Source organism: Pseudorca crassidens, chromosome 15 (genome assembly GCF_039906515.1).
Source record: "Pseudorca crassidens isolate mPseCra1 chromosome 15, mPseCra1.hap1, whole genome shotgun sequence".
Classification (NCBI taxonomy): Eukaryota; Metazoa; Chordata; class Mammalia; order Artiodactyla; family Delphinidae; genus Pseudorca; species Pseudorca crassidens.
In genome coordinates, this window is record NC_090310.1 from 79194449 (window position 1) to 79211891 (window position 17443).

The window sequence follows — 17443 nt, forward strand, 5'->3', positions numbered from 1 at the left end:
CCAACGCCAATCATCAAACTACATCAGGTCAGAAAGTTCTGGCAAGGAAACACATCCTGTGACTCTGTACGCACCTTACTTCGAGGATTTGAGGTATTCATGACACTCCGGAGTTCTCTGCCCGTGTAAAGAACAACACCCACAATAGTACCTAAGGTGAGAAAAACGACCCAAAGACATGTGAGTACAGACAGGCAGGCTTATAGACAGAAGAGTCCTACCCGCTTGAGGAGGAGATTTTCTCAAACCAGTATCCACACACTGTGAGATGCTGCAAAGTTTACATCGGGGCCAACCGAGACCTATGTCCGCGCTGAGGGCAGGAAAGCCCCTAGCCACATGTGGCCATTCACATGTACATACAATTAAAATGAAATAAAATACAGTCCCCCCTTTTCACTAGCCACATTTCAGGTTCAACAGCCATATAAGGCCAGTGGCGGCCATACAGGGCAGTGAAGATACAGGACATTCCCCCTACTGCTAAAAGTTCCACTGGTCAGCGCTGGCTTGTGGGGTCCGGCAGCCTCCGATAGCAGGAACGGTGGTAGAGACTTCCAGAGGTGCCTAGAACTTCATAAACAATTATGGAAACTTATGAACACACCCCTCTTATTAGAGCACGTTCTTCCCAGGGAGTCTGATTCCTTTCGGATTCGGTGTGTAACTAGAACATTTGGGGGATGTCTGTCCAGATGACAATTCTTTCCTGAGAACTTCCCCACCCGCTCTTTTCCATTCCCCCCAGCATAATTAAAAATAAAAGATATCAATTCTTGTAAACAATTTATAGAAGAAACACAAATGACCAATTAACATTAGAAAAGATGCTTCATCTAGTGAAAAACCAAAGAAATGCCAAATAAATCATTTTTACTCCCATCCTATTAATAAAAATTCAAAAGATTGAGAACATTCCGTGTTAGCCAAGAGGTGGGGGAATGGACTCTGTCATGTATGCTGTTGGCTGAGGTGTCAATTGGAATAGCCTATTTTGGAAGGAAAATTGGAAATATCTATCAAAAATGTACATTTGTCTCCCCTTTCCAGTGTGTGCCTGGAAAACACTCCACACAGAGGGGAAGACGGACAGTCAAGAAGGAAAGCAGGACACCGGTAACCACGGAGAGAGGTGGGTACCACGATGAAACGAGCAGAGGACAGACAGGAGGGCACCGGGGAGGCTGCCAGCATGTGCTGGGCGGCCAGGGATGCTGTCTCTGAGTTGAGGACATCTGAGCTGAGACTTGAAACATGAGAAGGGGCAGCCCTGCCAAGCTCTCAGGAAAGACCCCAGGAATACAAAAACTCTGGTCTCTCTGCTGGATAAAGAAAAGCCCTAACCTTCTCTCTGCTGGCCCCTCACTCTTGGAACACCAAAGAGGTTTAAACAAAGTTGGTAAAAGAGCCCAACCCCAGACGAAGCGCTGGGGCTGTGTCTCCTGGCGGGAGACACTGAGGTCCCCCACGACTTGATGCACACAGCGTTCTGCACAGTGCAATTCCCTTCCAGAGAGGCACTCAGCAGATGGCGGGCCGGGGAGGGCGCCTGCCCACTCCTGGGCAGCTGGCAGCTCCCGTGAGCGCAGGCCCATCCCCCCAGCAGATGGTCGGACGGTGGGAGCCGAGCCTGGGCCGAGTAGGGACAGCTGCATGGCCGTGGCACTCATCCCGGGGCAGACGTGGGTCGGTCTCAATTCCCAACATCCAGGGTTTGAGAGGGTCCTAATATCAGGGGCCCCCAAGGGCAGCATCCTCCACTTGGCACCAGGCAATCTCCACGCCTTCAAAGGCTACTGGAAATGCCCTTCCCTGCAACACCCCCTGTGCCCAAAAGCAAAACTGTCTCCAGGAGATGCGAACCCTGGCCTCAGCCGCCACGAGGGAGCACAGCAGCAGCACAGAGCTGCACTGCTTTGGTCTGCTCAGGGCTCTTGAGGTTTTGAATTAGGTGTCAACTTTCAAATGCAGAAACTTTCATATAAAGCATAGGGATTTCCAGCTTCTTCTGGAAAATCAGAAGACCTGGTGCCACTGACTGCTCGGTCCTCACTGTGTCACCAGCAGATGTTGAGCCCGGCCGCTCCCTTTAGCCGGGCCCCTGCTCTCCGCTCATCACGGTCCCCACGTAGCCCCTGAAGACCTCCCAACCCATGCCCCTCCACCCCCCAGACCTCTGACCCCTCTTTCTAGGCTGTGCCCCCTGCGGTCCCCCCTCACCCTCACCACTCTTACCCTCACTCTCACCCTCTGCCTCCTGCCCACCATGGCAATCCTCCCCACCTGCTGGGTGGGATCTCCCACCGGCCAGGCTACTGTGGTCAGGTATTTCCCCAAGTCCTTTGGAACCCTCCAGAAGAGGGTGGTGCTGGGGTCAGACCTACACTGTGACTCCTCTGACCCCACCCACCACAAGATAAACCACGAACCCCAGAGAGAGAGTGTTCGACACATTGACAGCAACTACACGCTGTTCTGACGTTCGAGCCTGCAATCCCGGGACAAGCCCCAAGGAACAGGGTACAGACCAGCTGGGCATTATCAGACGCCCGTGGCGTGACCTGCATGCTGGTCACACACAGCAGGGTCACAGATCCATCTGCTACAGATTGCGGGTGGGGCCAGGGGGACAAGAAACTGGTCCCCCTCCACAGAGAGTCTGAGAAGAACTGGGATCCACAGTACCCAGGCTCCTTCTCTGCCAACACCTCCCTGGCCTCCCCCACCCCCTTCCCTATCTTCGCCCCAGTGACTCCTCAGCTTAGCAGCGCAGTGTGGGGTTACCACGGCAACTGCATCCTCTACAGACTGATGCCAGCCAACGCAGCTGGACCCTTAGCATTGCCTGGCAAGCTTTTTAATTCTTTAAATTTCCAACTGATAACAGCTGAGTGACCAAGACACATGAGTTAGGTTCTAAAGGGAACAGAGAAGCAAAATCTCATATAATTAAGATTACTCCTGATGGCTGCTCCTGGAGTTGAGCCCCAGGAGGAAACGGCTTGCATTTAATGCCGAGTTTACATTAGAAGCAGAGCGCAGTCAGACATCTACTTGGTGAGAAGCAGGGGAAACTGAGGCCAGCTAAGGAAATGGTAACTGCCCAGCTCCTCAGACTCACTCGAAAACACACGTTCACTGCAGGGCGTGGCAAGCAGTGCCACTGGATCAGGAACCGCCACTCTCTCTCCCTTCCCACATCGCCAAACACAAAGAGGAGAATTCAGACAAGTGGAAAAATGCATATTTTAACTTCACAGTACATTTCTGATGAACTGTTTGAAATCTTTTTTCCATCTTCAAGATCCCAATTTGCCTTCCATTCTCCTCCTCCCAGGAGATGATCTCTCCAAGGCTGTGTGATCTTAGGCAAGTCGCTTGACCTCTCTGAGACTCAATTCTTCATTCCATTAATTGTCCTCATTTAATGTTGTGAGACCAAAACAAGAGAACAGAAGCAAAACACTTGGAAAATAAAAAGTGTCTGATAAATAAGCCTTATTACTGTTAATCTCTGAAATTGAGGCTGAGAAGCCTCTTCACTCATTCCTTCCACCTTCCAAACTCCCCACGTTTTCACTAAATCACTTTCCTTCTCACTGGTTTCAGAGGAAATCCAGAGAACTCACTCCCACTTCCTCCCATCTCCTCTGCAATTTATATTAAGTTTAGAGTAAGTTATAAATCCATGAAGGTGGAAACAAGGGTCTTCTGGTATACCACAGCACTAGGACCTAGCAATGGAGCTTGGCATTATTATAAATAAGTGCTCAATAAAGGTCTGCTGCATGGAAAGAAGGAAAGCAGGAAGGAAGGAAAGAAGAAAATTACCAGAATGAACACCAGACATGTAACATGTATTTCTTATCGAATATTATCAAAACCAGTGCCTAACCAAACAAACCGTCAGTCACCCCTACCCCACCCACCCAGAAGTAACCACTACCCTGACTGCAAGAAATGAAGTGTGCACTGTTCACGTTACTGCCTGGGAAGGAGACGGGTATGTCACAGGCATCCTTGAATTTCAGTCCTGTCTCTGCCAGGTGCAACATGACACAGGGCTTAAACCCTCTCTGGGGCTTCCCTGGTGGTGCAGTGGTTAAGAATCCACCTGCCAATGCAGGGGACACGGGTTCAAGCCCTGGTCTGGGAAGATCCCACATGCCATAGAGCAACTAAGCCCGTGCACCACAACTACTGAGCCTGCGCTCTAGAGCCCGCGAGCCACAACTACTGAGCCCGAGTGCCACAACTATTGAAGCCCACGCACCTAGAGCCCTTGCTCCGCAACAAGAGAAGCCACTGCAATGAGCCCACGCACTGCAACAAGAGTAGCCCCCGCTCGCCGCAAATAGAGAAAGCCCGCGCGCAGCAACGAAGACCCAATGCAGCCAAAACTTAATTAATTAATTTAAAAAAAAAACCCAGTCTGTTCTGATTTCCCTTAACACCTCTCTCTGCTCCACCTGAAGAGATGGGCGTTTGACACAGGATGTCCCCCTCCCAACGTGCATGCTTTATCATGTGACGTCTCTGTTTCCCGTCATACTGTCTCTTTACACAGGGCCACAAACACAACCTGGCACAAGTGTCCGGAGCTGGGGTTTGAGCTGAGGTAAGATCCCTTCGCTAGCTAGTTGTCCTAACTTTACTCCTTAAACCAAGATGAATCCCAGATGGAGCAAACATTTTAATATAAAACCATATAAACACTCCAAGCAAACACTGGTGTACTATTAAAATGGCAGAGCAGGGAAGATTTTTCTCAGCATGTCACAAAAACCAGAAACCATAAGGAGAAAACATCAATAGGTCTGCCTATATAAAAATTTTAAACTTTTGTGCCAAAATGCAAATGAGATCACCTGGGAAATAGTCATTGCAATGAAGGTAACAAACAGAAGGACAATATCCTTATTGTCCTCATAAAGAGTTCTTAGAAACCGTTTTCTCAAACGAACCCCGCAACAGAAAAATGGGCACAGGGCATAAACTGGCAGTCCGTACATATATTTTGAGAAATGCAAACAAACCTTAAGTATGAAGAAAGTTGTTAAACTTTACAAATTATTTTTAAAAGGGATATCAATATGTTAGATATTTATTCAATGTCTATAGGTGGGCAACAATTTTAAAGTCAAACGGAACATGGTGCTCGTTAAGGTACATTTATAAGATTATCAGAAGAGGGAAGTTTGCCCTGCGAATCAAAATGTACAATGTATACACCCTTTCACTTAGTAATCCCACTTCTATGAAAATGGTGATGACGTCAACATTGAGAAATTCTATCTGGAAAAACCAACCAAACAAAGCATACCACAGACAAAAAAAGACAAACAATAAACTGTGAGAAAATGTTTGTGACTGATGAGAGATGACAATTCGATACCCTTTCTTCTATGAAGCATTCTTATAAGTCAATAAAAAAAAGAACCTAGAAGGAAAGTAGATAGACCAAAATATTAAGAAAGGTCTTACATGCGAAAAGATGTTCAACCATACTCACAAAGAAATAAAAATTAAAACAATAACAAAATATCATTTATCACCTAACAGACTAGAGACAAATGAAAATAGTAACTTTTAACTCCTCCATATTAAATACACCACAAAATTTTTTAAAAGCCACATGACATATTTATGGAATCTAAAAAATAAAACTACCTAGTGAATATAACAAAAAAGAGACAGACTCACAGGTATAGAGAACCAGTGGTTACCAGTGGGGAGAAGGGAGAGGGAAGGGGGAGGGGCAAGACAGGGGTAGAGGATTAAGAGGTACAAACTACCATGTATAAAATAAATAAGCAACAAGGATATATTGTACAACAAGGAATATAGCCAATATTTTATAATTACTGTAAATGAAATATAACCTTCAAAAACTGTGACTCACTACATGGTACACCTGAAATTTATATAATACTGTACATCAACTTACCTCAATTGAAAAAAGAAGAAATTTTGAAAAAGAAAAAAAAAACAGATAATAAATTGGATGGGGGAAAAAGGATATGAGGTTTAGGCATCAGAAATGAGAAACTCTTACAAATGATTAAGAAAAAGATAAGGACCATAACAAAAAAATGACTGAAGGACACACAAGTAACTGACAAAGGAAGAAACAAAACAGATATATGCAAAGGTGGCCAACCTTCCCGATAACCTAGGAAATGCAAATTGAAACAAATTCTTTTTCAGTCAAATTATTAAAGATTAAAAAGAATAACTAATTACTTCTTAGCAAATGACTTCAAAGTGGAAAAAAGCTGGTGAGGAAGAGTAACAAGTTCAGAGAGACTTGGGTGGACAAGTGGTTGACAGACAGGTGGCCCCACTGCTATCACCCCAGCTGCTGCAGGCTGTGCTCAGCCCCTGGAGCCCCTTCTGCTCAGCTTCATACCAGTGTTCAAATCTTTTCCTCCTGCACCTCAACAGGTCATCTTGCAAACTCTGTTTTGGAGTCCAGAGGTCCAGAGAATTTCTGTGTCATCTTGGAGTTTTAAACACTGAGGCTCCATCAGGCCCGTGGCCCTGGCGCGCACACCAGGGCAGGACCGGCTGGGCAGCCCTCGCGGACACAGCTTCCAGCCCGAACACCCAGGCTGACCCAATTTCTGGTACAGATTAGGACGTCAATCTCAAGAGGCAATTAAGGGCTATTCCCAGAGCGGACACTGTGGCTGAGTCCACAGGCCAGGGCGGCTTCTCCTCCAGACGTCTCCGAACGTCCGAGGGGCAATTAGATGGCCGTTTAATTCCCCGGCGGTGCAGGAGCAAGTGGAAAACACCATTTGACCGACAGCTCATTTTCCCAACTGACAGATGATTATTCTCATTACACAAAAGGATTTTCTTTCCTTTTCAAATTGTTAACACATTCCTCCACAAGAGCGCCGTACCTGATGCGGTGACTGTGCCCGCCCAGAGCGCGTTCTCTACGCTCAGGCTCTCGCTGATCGGGGCATCGCTGTCCTCCTGCAAAAGAACAAGTGGACACACGCTGACCCACCAAGGTCTGGGCCGGACCCGCTGGCTGTCTCCAGCCTGCTCTTCACAAGAAGAGAGGAGAGGATGACCCCCGTTTGGAAGCCAACAGCCCAGCTGGGAGAGGCAGGCCAAACTCATAAACGCTTATCCTTGGCGTTCCCACCCCAGTGAAAAACAATGGTTCATGATTTAAGAAATGCAGGCTTCTAGCACGAAAGAAACATTTTACAAGGTAAGAGCTAAAATGTAGAGGCAAATTGAACAGAAACAGCCCTTTGCTGGTCAGTCTTCGGGCCTCCGGAACAAGAGCAGGAACAATTCAATTTGGGTTCTATAAACCTATTACCCCACAGGTCTAAAATAATTCAAATTCAATTTCTATTCTGAAAGGCTGGGACATGGCTTAAAAATTATAACCCTGGCAGATAGGACTTGCAGGAATTAAAGAGGACAGGGGCTCCCATGAAACAGACAGAAAGAGTAACTGCTTTCAGACACCAGAGTTAACGTTCATTACAATAACACTGGCTCCAAGCAGTCAGGTGACTCGAGCTGTTCAGAGGCTGGAAGAAAATCCCAGTGGTGTTGCTTTTACTGAGAAGCAATATGTCAGCTTTCAAGGTGGGGCCTTCTGAAGGGAACGTCACCCCACCTGGCACAAAGCAACTCCCTGACAAACACCTGTCAGCACTGCGCAGCAGGTCCTCACCCCAGACGTGCGCCCCGCCAGGCTGGATTCCGCGTCACACGAGGCTTACTTACTCTAGTGAAAGTCCCCACAAAGTTGTGAATGTCGATGTTTGGCTCCTCTGCATACACGTACGATCGAATCTGAAGAAGGTCCTGTTCAACGGGGGTGACATTTTGGAGGTAAAACGAAGTCACTGTATGATTATAAAGGGATTTCAGGAAGCATCCACTCTTTTTCCAAAGCAGGTGTATTTTCCAAACAGCTCTCAAAACCACAGGGCAGGTGGAAAAAAAGAGGGAAACCTTCCAGCAAGTCAGTTTAGGAGTCACTACCTGTAATATCCCAAGACACACTGAGACCCTAAAGGGAAGATTCTGTGTTTCTCTGTGTTTACCCAGCATTTCCAAAACTAAGTGACAGTGCAGATCCCCCTCTGCGACACTCGGGTTTACAAGAGTTGTTCATACCAATCAAAACACTCACTAGGGAGGGTAGGAGGGAGACGCAAGAGGGAGGGGATATGGGGATGTAGGTATAGCTGATTCACTTTGTTATGCAGCAGAAACTAACACACTGTTGTAAAACAATTATACTCCCATAAAGATGTTAAAAAAAATTTTTTAATAAAAAAATAAAAGGAAAGAAATTCTGACACTTGCTCTGGCATGGATGAATTGTGAAGATACCATACTAAGTGAAATACGCCAGTCACAAAAAGGCAAATACCATAGGATTCCACTTATCTGAGGCACCTACAGTAGTCATACTCATAGAGAAAGAAGCAGAAGGGTGGTTGCCAGGGGAAGCAGTATTTAGCGGGTCCAGAGCTGCAGGTTCCCATGATGGGAGTCTGGAGATGGATGGTGGGGATGGCTGCACAGCAGTGTGGATGTCCTTAACGCCACTGAAGTGTCCGCTCAAAAATGCTAAGATGGTCGATTTTATGTATATTCTGCCACAGTAAGAAAGACGGGGGCGGGGGGAACCAAATCAAGTGGTCAGGCAAATTCAGGCCACAGTGCCCCTTAGCAACAAGGGCCTGGAGTGGAGTAGAGGCTACTGGCCACGCCCTCAGCAGGCCCTGAGCTCCCTGCAAACCATCCAGGAGGCCCGTATGCAGACGTGTGGGCAATGCGGCATCTATGTGCTGATAACTAAAAAAGGCCCACAGACAGAAAGTGAAGGGAAAAACGTTTCAGAATCATAATTACAGCACAATCCCATTTATGAGAAACCACACTCCACCAGCAAGTGTGCAGTTGTATATTTGTAAGAAACTGCACTAAAAAGGACCTGGAAAAATCACTACTGAATTCACAAGAGCCCCTGGGAGAGAGAGGTAAGCTCTGGGGAGGAGGCTGTGAGCAACACTTTTCACTTGTTCCTCCAATCTGAGTTTCTTTTTAAATAGAATATACTCGCGTATCCTCAGGTAAATCTTTCCATACAATTCTTTTCATCTATGAGTTTGTCAAAACGCTGTTAGCCAACTAGGCCCCTTCAGCCCACTAAGGCTGAAGGTACAGACAGTGGTACCTTATCTCTCTCTGGACGCCAACCCAGGCCTGGAGAAGACGAATGTTTATGAAACTGGGTGAAGTTTCCAAAGTGCACATCGAGAAAGGAACTCAGAGCCGTGGAACCGGCAGGCACCTTCATGATTCTAGACTCTTCTGGACTGTCTCCTGAACAGACTCCCTCAAATCACGGGAGTGACCCTCGCTGGTTAGCCCCATCTCAAGGATTCCCCAGGGCTCCTGGCCACAGCTGAAAACTCACTAGAATTCTTGGTCTAAACAAATAATAATAAGGATGGTGCTATTTCCCATCTTACTGGCCATGAAAAATCATCAGTACCGCGGGCACGTTTACTGTGACGTTCACTCCACTGAGACACGGAACTGTCTCCTGCCCTCTCCCTTCCTCACAGGACGCAGTAAGGACTGGCATTAATCAATGTGGCCACAAGCCCAGGAAAAGCTTCTGCGCTCTGCTTAATCCTTTCAGACCACCCACAGGGCATGTCGGTCTCTGGGCATTTAAATTACATTTTGTGATTTTGTAACCTACTCCCCAGGCCTCATCCAGCCCAGGTGGCCTGCGTTCAAACTTCTTCTTTGACTCCCTCCCTACCTCACTCTACAGTTTAAGGCATGAGTGACAGGGAGCCAGTGGGGAAGTGTGAGGCCCCGGAGAGCTCGGAGGGCCTGTTGGTTCCAACTACTGTGGCCGCCCCCCTCAGACAGGGCCTGCACGCTGTTCCATGCACCGTTCGACACACTGTTCCATGCACTGGGCGCACAGCCGTGAACACACCGACAGAAACCTGCTCTCGAAGACTCTGCCTTGAAGTGAGTGGAGTGGGAATGCAAGGAGAGGGTGGTCAGGAAACACCTCTCCAATAAGGGGACTCGTACACAAAAACCAAGAGTGAGTCTGATCATTCCTGGTGGAGAAGCTGCAAGGGCAAATGTCGGGGGGCAGAAGCATGCCTGATGGAGAGGCCTGTATGGCTGGAGCTGGCGGGCAGAGGGGAGAGAGCCAGAAGCTGAGGCGAGGCGCTTAGCAGAGAGACGAGGACCACAGGATTGAGTCTCAGGAAGCCGAGATGCCTGTGGAGATTCTGAGCAGAGGAATAACATGCTCTGCGCTGGGTTTTACTTTTAGGCCAGGTATCTGGTCAAGGTTTCTTAGAGCCTCCCTCAAAAGAGCACCATCCCAACAGGCCAGGTCTGCGTTCACAAGGCCACACGGCCTGAAGCCAGCAAGCACTCGGGGCTCTCGAGAACCCCACACCCCCCAGGAGCCCCACCTCACACCTGACGGCCCGCGTCTGGCCCCTGAGGGGCCCGAGGTTGAGAGCCCTGAGGTGACACAGTCGCCCGTGGGGCTTCTGCAGGGACAGTTACTCACAGCAGCGGTGGGCAGCCTCTGAGTGCAGGCCACGGGAAGCCGAAGTTTCCAGTCCGTCTCCCCGTCCAGCTGGTCCGTCCGCAGGAAGCAAGAGCCTGTGGAGGGAAGTGAGGCACCGTCCGTTCACCTGCAATTCAAGAATCCTTCCCGTGGCAGCTCCGAGCAGCTCCGGCTCTAGTACTTGTAAAAACAGCCAATCAATGGCCAACGACCAAGAGGGAAAAATAAATAAATACCCGATTTCCCATCTCCTCCATAAGCTCTGGGGTCAGAAGGATCTGGGTTCAAATACCTCGCTCCACCACTCACAGTGGGAGCCTGGGCTACTTTCTGGACCTTGCTAAGCCTCGGCGTGTCCTGTCTGTAAAATGGGGAGAAACACAGATCTCACAAGCCTGCTGTGAAGGATTCAGACGGGTGATCATACCCCCAGCACGGCGGCTGGCACGGGGCAACCAGCATTCGAGTCCATTTGGGGCAGGGGTTACAAGCACCTTCTCAGGAACCAGACCTCCTGGGTTCAGGTTCAGCCTCCACGACTCCCTAGCTGTGCCCTGAGGGAGTTACTTCTCCCCTCTGAGCCTCAGTTTCCTCCAGTGCACAAATGAGGATATTACAGCGCCAACCTCATGCTGCGAGGCCTCGAGAGCTGATCCATGCAAACTGCTCAGAACAGGGAAAGGACCCCAAGGACCACGCGAACTGTCTGCCGTGACTATCGACCTGCAAATCTGGGGGATACACGTTTCAATCTGACCTGTACACGTCTGAGCAATCAGTCAGCTCTGTATTTCATCAGAGAATGTACTGAACTCCCTGACACCACACTTAAGACTTCTGAGGACTTTCAGGAGATCCCTTCTAATTTTTTTTGGGGGGGGGAACAAAGGGAGAGCACATCTGGCACCCCCAATCCATAACACTCCATTTTCACTGACGAGGACACAAGAACCAATTCGAGGACAAAGCTACAGTGTTTAGAAGAACACTGTTTTAGGGCCTTCCCTGGGGGTCCAGTGGTTAGGACTCCGCGCTCTCACTGCCAAGGGCCCGGGTTCAATCCCTGGTCGGGGAACTAAGATCCCACAAGCCGCGCGGCGCAGCCGAAAACAAATAAATAAAATAAATAAATAAAAGAAGACTGTTTTAGTGGAGTGCCTTCCACCCCCTCTCTGGATGATTTAACATATTATCAGTATATCATGTCATCTGCACTTTTATCCAGTTCATCATAAAAGAGGCTGCAGCAACCTCAAAGGGATACAAATACGGATTTTTCCAACGTTTGAAGATCTCTGATTATGCCTGATGGGCAAGAGAAAAACAGCCTTGTTTCCTCAAAACAGCTTAAATAACAACAAATAAAAAGAAAGGAGATTTGAGTCAACCGACGGGGAGGGCAGGAGGCAGCGGGGGCGGCCACAGTGGGAAACGCAGCCGGGCCCCCCGAGCCTGCCCTGCGGGTGCAGGACCTGCGGGTGCAGGACCTGCGGGTGCAGACGGCCGAGTGTCCTACGTCATTTTATATAAGGGACTTGAGCATCTGTGGATTTGGGTACCCACGGGGGTCCTGGAACCAATCCCCCTCGGACACCAAGAGACAACTGTAATCGCGAGGAGTGGGGTCTTGCAAGAGACTTGAGAGGTTCACTCAGGCAAATAGGCTGTAACGACAAATAAATCGACGGGCAGGGGTGACTATGGCCCCACCACTCGTGAGCCAAGGTGGGGAGAGGCCACCTGCCCCTACCTCTCCCCCCAGCTTCCCTACCGCCCCATCTCATGACACTCTCCCAGTATTTTCTCAGGAGTTTCTGTTTGCTTCTGTTTGTTCGACACACTTCCCAGTCCTGCCAACTCCTGCGGTCGAGCTTAATGCAGCCCAGCGGGGAAAAGCACAGCCACTGTGTGTGACTTTCCCAGCTGGGATTCAGCACGGGTCCGACTATCTTTGCTATGATCAAAATCTGTTGACCTGCGCGCACCTAAAACCTTTTTTTTTTTTTTTTTTTAAAGACTGCTCTATGAAAAGAAACGTTCTTGATTTGCCTCCATGGCTCCACAATGATCATCTGCTTCTGTTACATTTTCAAATGATTATTTTGCCAAATTACCACTGAAAGGTTAATGGTTATTTTCAAAATTGATCCCAGATGTTTACCGTTTTTTTCTGATGTCCTCAGGAAGATCATGTCAGCAGGGACCCGCTGGTTCTGCGTTATGAACAGAGAGACTGTTACCGTGAATGCCCCTGTGTGAGGTTTCCATCCCCAAGCCCCCGCCCCCTCGGTGGGGGGGGGAGGAGGGGGGCAACCCAAACCCACAGCCTCTTTTAAGTGTCTGCCTTTGTCAAAGACAGATCTGGGGATTTATTTTGTTTTGAATCTGAAAACTCTTGCACGCTGCCGTTACGTTACTAATCTCCTATTGAAATCTTATCTCAGAAAGAGAGCTTCTAGTTTTCTGGCGAATCCAACCATTACCTCCTGAAATTGCAGCCAGAGGACCCGGGAGCCCAAAGCCTGCTCCCCGAGCTGGCTTCCTTCCAGGCTGTCTGCTGAAACTACATACATACACTCGGCTCACGCTTTCTGCTTCTACCAATTTTCCGGCTTGATGTTTGGCTTCGAGTGGGATTTTAATAAGGAAGTCAAGTAGCAAGAAGCAACCAAAGCCGTTCTCAAAAGAAGAGGGAAGCCAACAGCAGGCCTCATGTAATTGTGAACAGGCAAGTATGTCATAACATAAAGAAGTGTGTGTGGGTCTTCTGAGCTGCCACCCAGGAGAGCTTCACTTTACCCCAAATCAACTGTGAGTTCTTGGATTTAATCCTTTTAAAAGAGCATAGTTCACTTCCTACAGAAACAAGTTAAGATGCAATCCTTTTCTAATCAAATATGATTCCAAGACTCTCCAGGGCCACCCCCAAAATCCAACACCTCCCAAACATACAGAGTAAGAAAAGGTATGAGTGCTGGAGTAACAAACATTATGGACAGCGCTATCTTTAAAAATGCACCTGGGGCCTTTTTACTGTTCTCAGGTTTCACTTAACCCCTACTCCCCATGAAATGACAGAAAAGCACAATGTTATTTAAGTGAAAAAATGTGAGACAAAATTGTTCAAGAGGTAAATGACAAATATTTTTATGTGCTTGTGCAGCCCCCAGACTTCTAGGAAAAACTTTATTATGATGAGTTTAAAAGAAGACTCCAAAACAACAAGCACATCAAACAGGAAATCAAACCTTGGAATTGTGTCTGTAACTTGGATTTCTGGCTAAGAAGCACACAGAAACCATGAAAAAATATTCTCTGTGTGTGTGTGTGTGTGTGTGTGTCTCATGGGAAAGAGATGTTTCTCCCCAGGCAAAGCTTCTGGGTAGAATCCCAGAAAGCAAACGTCCAGTTCGGCCACCAGATACACGAATCACACGTCGCATCGGGATTCGTGAAGTGGGGGCCAGTGACGCCCCTCTCCCACGCGGCAGCTGTCAGGAGCCGCGAGACCCCACTCACCTTCTCCACAATGATAAGATCTCCAACTTGGATGCTGGAGCTCTTCACCTTCACTGTCCCTGCAAAGAAACAGGCCCAGATATATCACATCTGAATTCCTTCCAAGTCTGCGTACCTCGGCAGGGTGTCTGCTAGCCTGCGGACCCAGAAGCACGTGCCCCTGAGCCCGGCAGCAGCATCTCCTGTCTCTCTGAGAAAAGCTGCACCTACCACAGAGGCCGCCCCAAAAATGAATCCCCGTTTTGCGGAGCACTGGAATGACCCACTCGAGTAAGATCTTCTGTCTTAACAGCACCTTAGAAGCTATTCTAAATCAGCACCATAAAAGATTCAGCCTCAAACACACACACACACGCGCGCACACACACACACACACACACACACACACACACACACACACACAGAAATGGGGAAGAAAATTCAGAATCAGATCCGTGGACAGAAGGTCAACACTTAGTTCTCAACACCATCAAAGAGAAAGAGGATAACCCAAAATGACTGACTCTTTTGAAATCTGCGATTGCTCTATCGCGCAGTTATATGATTGTGATCAGATCACATAACTGTGGCTGGATGTTTATCTGGATAAACAATAACAGCTAACATTAAACACTAACAGTGTGCTAAGCGCTGTATAGACATTGACATCCTGATGGCTTCGCTTGCTCCTCTCAAAGGCCACCAGAAAAATATATTATCTCCAGTTTTCAGACACAGAAAATAGGTTCAGAGAGGCCCCGTCTTCCCCTAGTCTCACAGGTCAGCACCAAGATTCAAACCCTCATCTGACTCCAGAGGATGGAATAAAAAAGAGGGACTTCGGTTCAACTCAAAACACATTTACTCAAGTGCCATGTTCTAGGAATTCGAAGATCCAAGACAGTCCCCTTGTCCTAAAAAACAGCTCATAGTCTCACACAGGTGTCGACAAACGCGTCCTATAAAGAGCAGGAGGGTAGATGGTTTAGGTTTTGCAGCCAATGGACAATCTCAACTCTCCCAACAACTCTTCTCCCCAAAGGCAAACAGCCTTTGTACATTTATATTTTAAAATGTAAAAAGTGTTCTTGGCTCCCGAGCGAAGATGGTGGGCTGAATTTGGCCCACTGGCTGTAGTCTGCAAACCCATAAACTGGTGAGAAAGACAGCAAGACAAATGCTGTTAGTGCAAAATAGTGTGTGAAAGGATGGGAGTAAGTCCAGCGTGCAAAGGGAGCAGAAAAGGAGACCTCCCCCACTGAAGGAGGACCAAGAACAGTGCCGGGCACCCAGAAGGCTCGTGACTGTTCACTCCACATTCAAGCCCCCTTAACTGAATGCCTGCTGGAGGCCAGGTGTTCTAAGGGTGGGATGCATGGGACTCGCACTCCAGTGGCAGGAAGGAGGCAAGAGACAAATAATGAATGAACGGGCTGGGGTATGGGGAGGTATCAACAAATGCTTTACAGGAGAGCTGAGGTCCGAATTAACCAGATGAAGGATACTGGTTACCAGCATCAGGACAAAGGAAGGCAAGAGATGGGAGACAGTGATGCACGTGCGTAGCACATGCATCTGCGTGGCCACAGGCTGGAACTCCTTTAGCAAGGGAGAAAGCATCACCCGGAACAGAAAGAGAGGAAGGGCTTGGGGGACCAGGTGGTCCAGCGCCCCATAAATAAGCCTGTGGAGGACATGGGTCTTTATTCTGGTGACGGATCAAATTCCCACACAAGGGAGTAACACCATAAAAACCTTCACGTTTTTGGCGTCTCGTAATAAAGCCCATTTAACTTACAAATGTTCAGCTAAGAGAGAAGAAAATACTGATGATTCCCAGTCTTCCTCGATAGAGTATATGCCCCGGAGCAGGAGTGACCTGGGAGCTCTGAACCTGCTGCCCCCGCCGTGGACTCACTCCGTCAACAAACACCCGACACTCACCCACTAGGAGCTAGTGCACAACGCCAGTTATATACACTTTTCACATCACTTAATGCCATGGGTCTTTTCAGTAATTCACCACTAAATGAGATGTTTCAAAGCATTCCAATGACTTCAACTGAAACAACTCTTTCTAAGAGGTTCCACAGGGTTTGATTTTTAACTAATGTCTGTACTTAATTAAATTTTGTCATGGTAACAGTGAGAAGACCTGGCGCTAAAAGGGCAGCTCTTGAACACGAACGACTTCTAGAAAACACGTGGCAGATGGCTCTGAGGACGGCTAGACTCTCTCCACCTAGGAAGGGAGAATGTGATAGGGCCCTGCTTTCGTAAAGCACGAATTCAACCCAATGGCCTGCGCCTGGGCATCCTCGGGACCCACTAGCCTCAAGCGTCCGCTGTGTCGATATATTGGCAGAGGGAACGGAGAACGTCGGCGAGCCCTACGAGTCAGCTCGTCAGAAATGGCAGAATGAAGAGCGGGCTCCACGCGCAGAATTCTCTTCCGACCTGAACAATTCTTCTTGCCCAATGAGGGGGCAACAGGAAAAATGCATACAGATACGCTGCTCTCTCTGGACAGCGTATCAAAGCCTTCCTCGAGGGAAGAGCGTAAATTCATCGTGCCCCCCACCCCCTGAGCCAGTGAGCTTTTCCTTCGCCTGAGCTCGCCCCAACTTTCCCGAACATAAATTTACACATTGCCTTTGGTTTTATTACTGAAATTTATGCTGGTGGCCTGACCCAAACCATCCCTGAGCCTGTGTTCTGATCTTCAAGACCTACTCACACGTTTGCTCTTAATATGTAACCCTAAGAAGAGCACTGTTATAACTCTTATCAAATAATAACTGCATATGGATATATGTGTGTGTTAGCGAGACAAAGGACAAAGCAGGAAGATTATACTAAAAGGGTTAAGGGTGATTCCCTCTAGGGACAGAGGAGATTTACCCCTTTCTTTGGCAAAAATACTTTCTAAATTCTTCACGACAATTTTCTTATAATAAACATGAGGTGCTCTTCCAATAAGAAAAAGATATAATAAATTAAATTAGCTCAAACTTTTAAGTGACCAGGCCCAGATTCTTCCCTTCCACGGCAGGGTCCTGATTTACGATCGGTTAATTTGAACTCTGCCTCTCTGTCCATCTGCTCTACCTCAACAAAAACCCTTTAATCCGCTGTGTTTGCAGAGCAGTTTCTGACTAAACCCAGCAGGCCGATCCCTCGGACAAACCCTCCTACTGTAACTGGCTCCATCTCAGGAGGAGGGCAGCGGGGGCCACACCACCCCGAGGTCACTAGGGTTTCTCAGCCCCAGCTCCCTCATTAGCATTTTAGGATTTGGCGGAGGGGAGCCTCAGCTTTGCAGGTTCCACACAGGGAGACCCTCAG

The 17443-nt window shown here is 48.1% G+C and overlaps 1 protein-coding gene across 5 annotated transcripts in view; it reads right to left on the reverse strand.

Annotated features, from left to right (window-relative positions):
- The window catches only part of ATP9A (ATPase phospholipid transporting 9A (putative)), a 133310-nt gene that overhangs the window by 69747 nt on the left and 46120 nt on the right, over positions 1–17443 (reverse strand). For all 5 annotated transcript variants that reach the window (XM_067708464.1, XM_067708463.1, XM_067708467.1 and 2 more), the window contains 6 exons: positions 14120–14178; positions 12762–12813; positions 10601–10695; positions 7759–7839; positions 6909–6984; positions 75–151 (listed from right to left, as the gene is read on the reverse strand). In XM_067708464.1, the coding sequence (XP_067564565.1) occupies positions 75–151; positions 6909–6984; positions 7759–7839; positions 10601–10695; positions 12762–12813; positions 14120–14178 (440 nt within the window). The remainder of the gene's footprint in view (positions 1–74; positions 152–6908; positions 6985–7758; positions 7840–10600; positions 10696–12761; positions 12814–14119; positions 14179–17443) is intronic.